Here is a 7,265-nt window from a genome sequence, read left to right on the forward strand (position 1 = left end):
TCAGTTTGTTTTTTAATAATTGTGATCAAAAATGTGTTTAGTCAGTGATGTTACAACACAAAGTACCGTATTTTTCGGACTATAAGTCGCAGTTTTTTTTCATCGTTTGGCCGGGCTCCAGAGCGACTTATGTATGTTTTTTTCCTCCTTTATTATGCATTTTCGGCAGGTGCGACTTATACTCCGGTGCGACTTATACTCCGAAAAATACGGTAACCAGCTATTAACTGTAAATTAGCAGGTAGATTAATAATTGTTTTGATAAAAGAATACAAGTATACATCAGCAGCTAAAATAGCAGCCTTTATAACCTGTTTTGAACTGCTTCTACTGTCATTTATTTGGCAAATAATGTGTTGTGATATATATCCTTATCGCAGGAAGATGCAATATACAAACCCCGTTTCCATATGAGTTGGGAAATTGTGTGAGATGTAAATATAAACGGAATACAATGATTTGCAAATCATTTTCAACCCATATTCAGTTGAATATGCTACAAAGACAACATATTTGATGTTCAAACTGATAAACTTTTTTTTTTTTTTGCAAATAATCATTAACTTTAAAATTTGATGCCAGCAACACGTGACAAAGAAGTTGGGAAAGGTGGCAATAAATACTGATAAAGTTGAGGAATGCTCATCAATTTTGGTATTTGGAACATCCCACAGGTGTGCAGGCTAATTGGGAACAGGTGGGTGCTATGATTGGGCATAAAAACAGCTTCCCAAAAAATGCTCAGTCTTTCACAAGAAAGGATGGGGCGAGGTACACCCCTTTGTCCACAACTGCGTGAGCAAATAGTCAAACAGTTTTAAGAACAACGTTTCTCAAAGTGCAATTGCAAGAAATTTAGGGATTTCAACATCTACGGTCCATAATATCATCAAAAGGTTGCTGAAAGGTACATACAGGTTTTGGAACAACATATGCTGCCATCTAAGCGCCGTCTTTTTCATGGACGCCCCTGCTTATTTCAGCAAGACAATGCCAAGCCACATTCAGCACGTGTTACAACAGCGTGGCTTCGTAAAAAAAAGAGTGCGGGTACTTTCCTGGTCCGCCTGCAGTCCAGACCTGTCTCCCATCGAAAATGTGTGGCGCATTATGAAGCGTAAAATACGACAGCGGAGACCCCGGACTGTTGAACGACTGAAGCTCTACATAAAACAAGAATGAGAAAGAATTCCACTTTCAAAGCTTCGACAATTAAGTTTCCTCAGTTCCCAATCATTTATTGAGTGTTGTTAAAAGAAAAGGTGATGTAACACAGTGGTGAACATGCCCTTTCCCAACTACTTTGGCACGTGTTGCAGCCATGAAATTCTAAGTTAATTATTATGTGCAAAAAAAAAAAAAAAGTTTATGAGCTTGAACATCAAATATTTTGTCTTTGTAGTGCATTCAATTGAATATGGGTTGAAAAGGATTTACAAATCATTGTATTCCGTTTATATTTACATCTAACACAATTTCCCAACTCATATGGAAACGGGGTTTGTATATTGCGGTATAGATTTTAGGTCATATCGCCCATCCCAAGTGATAAATGAGTTTAGCTTTGGTCGTTGGTAGTGTAGTGGTTCACATAGCTGACTTTTGTGCAGCAAGCGTGTCAAGGTTACAAAAGCAATAAGGTGCTACTCCTATTGATGTAACAATAACAGCGGCTCCAAAATGTCACAATACTTTTTTTTTTTAGAATATAACAGCAGTGTTTTGTTATATAAATGCAGAATTGATGCCAGAATGTATTATTGACACATTTGATGGAACAAAAATGAGCAGGACAGCTTTTTTCTTTGCTGCAATTGGATTCAGTTAATTGCAAAACAAAAATGTATATTTCGCCACCACACACAGCACCTATAGCAAAGTAACAGGATACACAAGAGTGGCATATAAGCATGTTCACACCCAAAGAATGAAAGATCACAAGTATAACATGTATACATTATTGGATCATGTCAGCCAAATAAAAGTATAATTAGGCATTTAGGCAAGGAGAATAAAAAAAAAAACCCTCACGCATAAACATTTCAAAAACATATTCAACATTAATAATTAAATTGGCCCCGGCCCCAGAAACAGAGCATTAAAAAAAAAATCGATGACAAAAATTGAGTACGACTAATGGTCTCCATCGCTTGAAGAAAGCAGAATGTCTCAGTTTGATAGCAGAGTCCATGAAATTCTGAAAAAGTCCACCACCCGCTGGTCCGATGGTTTTTTTTTGGAAGTTGCTTGTCAGTCCTGCATAAAGGGCTAATTCATTTCCCAACAAAAATGTCTTTTTCACATGAGACCCTCTGTGTGTTGTTTTTTTTCAATAATTCCCTCTGATGCTTTTATTTGAATCATGCAGATTATATTAATCTGATAGTATACTGATTTATGTATCAAGCAAATACTGGAGAGAAGTTGAATGTTCCTTACATACAAATGTAAAAAGTTATTCATGACCGAAAGGTGGATCACCAGCGTTGCACCCCCAAGCTTTTTTACTTAACATATATATTTATTTATTTCACGTACTCCATGAGAATGATGCAGTTTTGTAATATATAAGGAAGTCATTGGTAAACGAATGTGAATGAGGCAAGGAGGGATGTGCAGTAAAACATCTAACCCAAGAAAGTGTTGCCAAATAGTGCTCCATTAGGCGATCCATCCTGACCAATCCAGGTTAATATGACAGGAACGGGAGTCCGGATCAGCGTCAGAGTCAGAGCAGAGTCACAGTCGGTTTGTCTCAGAGGACAGAGGAAGCAATCTACTGCAGGGTGGATCACAGTCTGTTCTGTCAGTGTGTACTCAAGAGGAGTGGATAGTCCTCTTAGCAAATTGGTGGCATGCTGCACAGGGAGAAGATCCTCTCATGTCCTCCGCTTCAGGAGCCACCACAGTCAATCAGGACTGAAAATGGAGAAAAATGCATCATTCATCTACAAGTCTCCTGACTGCAGTGTTTCACAAATAGTGGGATGGAATTAGGGTTGTTCTAAATAGACAATATAAATTATATAGATCTTTTGATACCATCGCCATATCGTGATACCGCATGTTGATGACACCATTGTAGCTGTGTCCCATATATGACAGCCACAAGTAAACAAAACCGTCGTCAACGCAACATAGCGTCCTCGCTAGCGGTTAATGTCCCGCTACAGCATGGGTGTCAAACTCTGGCCCGCGGCCCTTGAGGCGATATCAAATAAACACTAAACCTGGCCCGCCGATTATATATTGCGGCGGTGTCGCGGTAACACCGCATTCACGCCAACCCTCCCGGGAGTCTTCCAAACTTCAGCGCCCCTCCCGAAAATCGTCACGTCTGCTTTTCAGCCAGTCCAACGAGTGCTGGCCCAGTCACATAACATGTGCGGCTTCTGCACGCTCACACAATTGAATGCAACGCATACTTGATCAACAGCGATACAGGTTACACTGAGTGTAGCCGAATAAAAAAACTTTAACACTGTTAGAAATATACGCCACACTGTGAATCCACACCAAACAAGAATGAAAAACACATTTCGGGAGAACATCCGCACCGTAACACAACATAAACACAACAGAACAAATACCCAGAACCCTTTGCAGCACTAACTCTTCTAGGACACTACAAGGTGTGTGTGTGTGTGTGTGTGGGGGGGGGGGGGGGGGGGGGGGGGGGGGGGGGCTTGGTGGCGTCCCGGAAGAGTTAGTGCTGCAAAGGATTCTGGGTATTTGTTCTGTTGTGTTTATGTTGTGTTACGGTGCGGATGTTCTCCCGAAATGTGTTTGTCATTCTTGTTTTGTGTGGATTCACAGTGTGGCGTATATTTCTAACAGTGTTAAAGTTTTTTATACTGTCACCCTCAGCGTAACCTGTACCGCTGTTGATGAAGTGTGCGTTGCATTCACTCGTGTGTGCGTACAGAAGCTGCACATATCTTGTGACTGGGTCTGAACGATGTTAGAATGGATGAAAACCGGACGTGACGATAGCTCGTAGAGTACGTTAAAGGCAGTGCATTTAAGGCACATCCCAAAGACTGTGATCCGGGTGGACGAGATATAATGACTGATGAACACCTTCGTTCGATAATGAAGGTTGCCTCAGCTCAAAGCCTGAGCCCCGACATTAATGAACTAGCATCCAAGAAAAGATGGCAGGTATCTGGCTTGGGCACATCAGATTAGATCAGTGTGTTGCAAACTGAGCAGTTTAAAGTCCTGAATGGTTGGTTTATTCATTGTTATTTTATTTTCAAATTCATTAGCCTGTGGAAAAAGTTAATGTTGATATTTACCTCAGAAGGCTGCAAATAGAAGAGTCATTAAATGTTTATTTAAATTATATTTGATATGCCATTGATATTTTTTAATTATTATTATTATTATTATTTTAAACTCGATTTTGCATGTCACTCTAAAGTTATATAAGCCTTGCTTGTTCAATATTCAATGCAAAACTTGTTTGGGTCCCTATTAAAAGGTTAATTTGTTCAACCTTGGCCCGCGGCTTTGTTCAGTTTTAAATTTTGGCCCACTCTGTATCTGAGTTTGACACCCCTGCGCTACAGTGTAGCTTCTAAATCAGACTCATTTTAGTTCAGGGACCGCATGGAGGAAAATCTATTCCGACGTTGGCCGGACTGGTAAAATCATGGCTTAATAACTTAAAAATAAAGACAACTTCAGATTGTTTTCTTTGTTTTACTTTGGCCAAAAATAGAAATATTATAATTTTAAAAAAGCACATCGTGAAAATATATATATATTAAAAATAATCTTCTTGGCAAAACACTTCAAGTTAGTGGAAAATTCGGAGGGAAAAATGGTGCAGTTTCAAAAACACAATTAACTTAGACTTTGTCTCAGTGTATTTACAAAGCCATTAAACGTGAAGCACTTCCAGTTTAGCATTCTCATGTTGGCAGGTCACCACTAAAGATGTGATTGAAAAAGCAACCAAGTGTTTCCTCAAACCGTGGCATTGGTGACATCCGCAATTGCCACAACACATTCATTTATCCTTCAAATATTACACTTATAATATAATCAAAACAATTATCAAGATGACACTCTAGCCAGAATCAAGGTAACATAACTACAAACTTAACCAATGTGAACATAGTAGATTGAATCATAGAATAAAACAGAACAAACAACCAATGTAGAAACACATTTTTACAATGGAGTTCAGGGTGCGCATCGTACTGTCAACCAATTGCAAGCGCTGCAAGGAACCAACTACAAAGATGATGGTCACGTTGACTTAAGTCTTTGCTTTTCGTTATTTGATCTGTTGAGTGGATCATTTACAGTGAAAGAAGGTATTGTGCGTTGATACCGCAATAGTCCGCAGCTACCTGCTGCCAGCCAAAACAAAAGCGGCTGATTGCTTGTCGCTGCCCTGATTGGAGTAGCGGCAGTTAATTCAGAGGGCGCTTAAAGACGGCTGACATGTAATCTTTAAACGTTGTCATGTGTGACGTGGGTTACACTTGAATTGCTATTGCGACATCCAGTGTGTGTATTCAGATCAGCGTACCTTTGTTTTAAGTTGCCTGCCTGTCCCTATCAGAAAGAACCCTCAATAGGCTGTCTACTTACATGTGACTTTTGCAACACAAAATCATTGAAAAGCACTTTCCTGTAGTATCTCACACCCTCACATCTAGTGTCTTCCAATCGTATCTATGTGTGTTACTTTGATTCTCAAACACAATCTAATTAAGGTGTCTACATGTGGTTTCAACCGATATCATGCAATTGTTCATATATATTTTTTGTGACTGAATTGTGTTCCTTTACCTTCTGTTTTAGCTCCTCAGTGGGAGACTCAGTCTCTCTAATTACAACTGCTTTTGTCACCAGCATGTCAGGATGCTGCTGCTTGGCCTCTTGGATCGCCATAGCAAGGGCCTATAGGCACAGGACATATCATAGCATGAGTCACAAAGTTTAGAGGTCAGCTCACTGTCAGAGTACGGTAGTCTGTATTTATTCTTCCTCACCTGGTGTTGATCTACATCATCATCTCCTGTGATGATGATCCTTTTCTCAATTCTGGTCTCTGAGTATCCTCCTTTGACCGTCTGCAGCATGTAGATAAAAAAGGTTTAAAATTAATAAATGAAAAACTATACAATTGATTGTTTGCTTTCTGCGCTATGTATATGAATATATATATATATATATATATATATATATATATATATATATATATATATATATATATATATATATATATAAATAAATAATAAATATATATATATATATATACTGTATATATATATATATATAAATAAATAATAAATATATATATATATACTGTATGTATATATATATATATATATATATACAGTATATACACATATATATATACATATATATATATATATATACTGTATATATATAATATATATATATATATATATATATACAGTATATACACATATACATATATATATATATATATATATACATACATATATATATATATATATATATATATATATATATATATATACAGTATATACACATATATATATATATATATATATATATACTGTATACATATATATATATATATACAGTATATACACATATACATATATATATATGGCATGGCGAAGTGGGTAGAGCAACCGTGCCAGAAACCTGAGGGTTGCAGGTTCGCTCCCCGCCTCTTACCATCCAAAAAAATCGCTGCCGTTGTGTCCTTGGGCGGGACACTTCACCCTTTGCCCCCGGTGCCACTCACACCGGTGAATTGAATGATAGGTGGTGGTCGGAGGGGCCGTTGGCGCAAATTGCAGCCACGCTTCCGTCAGTCTACCCCAGGGCAGCTGTGGCTATGAAAGTAGCTTACCACCACTAGGTGTGAATGATTGATGGGTTCTACATGTAAAGCGACTTTGGGTACTTAGAAAAGCGCTATATAAATCCCAGTTATTATTATTATTATATATATATATATATATACATACATATATTAGGGCTGTCAAACGATTAAAATATCTAATCGCGATATCGTATTTTGTTCATAGTTAACTCAAAATTAATCACGATTAATCGCAGATAGGTATAATTGTTCAGCATTAATAAGTGTACCCTAGACAGATTATTTTCGGGGCCAGGGGGCTATCCCAGCTGTAATCTGTGATAGTTCTACCTGAATAAATGATATTCTGTACATTACATGTTGTACAAGTTAGTTAACTTCACAATGTCTCTATGAATGTTCTCGTTCGTCCATGTCATTGTCATCC

At 37.9% G+C, this 7,265-nt stretch overlaps 1 protein-coding gene across 7 annotated transcripts in view; it reads right to left on the bottom strand.

The window, feature by feature from the left end:
- Positions 1-1,453: 1,453 nt before the first annotated feature.
- Positions 1,454-7,265, bottom strand: part of LOC133571015 (band 4.1-like protein 1) — a 252,318-nt gene continuing 246,506 nt past the window's right edge. For 3 of the 7 annotated variants that reach the window (XM_061923964.1, XM_061923965.1, XM_061923963.1), the window contains exons 24-26: positions 6,009-6,089; positions 5,806-5,916; positions 1,454-2,919 (exon numbers count right to left, since the gene is read on the bottom strand). In XM_061923964.1, the coding sequence (XP_061779948.1) occupies positions 2,914-2,919; positions 5,806-5,916; positions 6,009-6,089 (198 nt within the window). In that variant the 3' untranslated portion in view covers positions 1,454-2,913. The remainder of the gene's footprint in view (positions 2,920-5,805; positions 5,917-6,008; positions 6,090-7,265) is intronic. The other 4 variants (XM_061923967.1, XM_061923966.1, XM_061923970.1 and 1 more) reach the window with 2 other exon arrangements.

The sequence above is a fragment of the Nerophis lumbriciformis genome, linkage group LG28 (assembly GCF_033978685.3).
Source record: "Nerophis lumbriciformis linkage group LG28, RoL_Nlum_v2.1, whole genome shotgun sequence".
NCBI lineage: Eukaryota > Metazoa > Chordata > Actinopteri > Syngnathiformes > Syngnathidae > Nerophis > Nerophis lumbriciformis.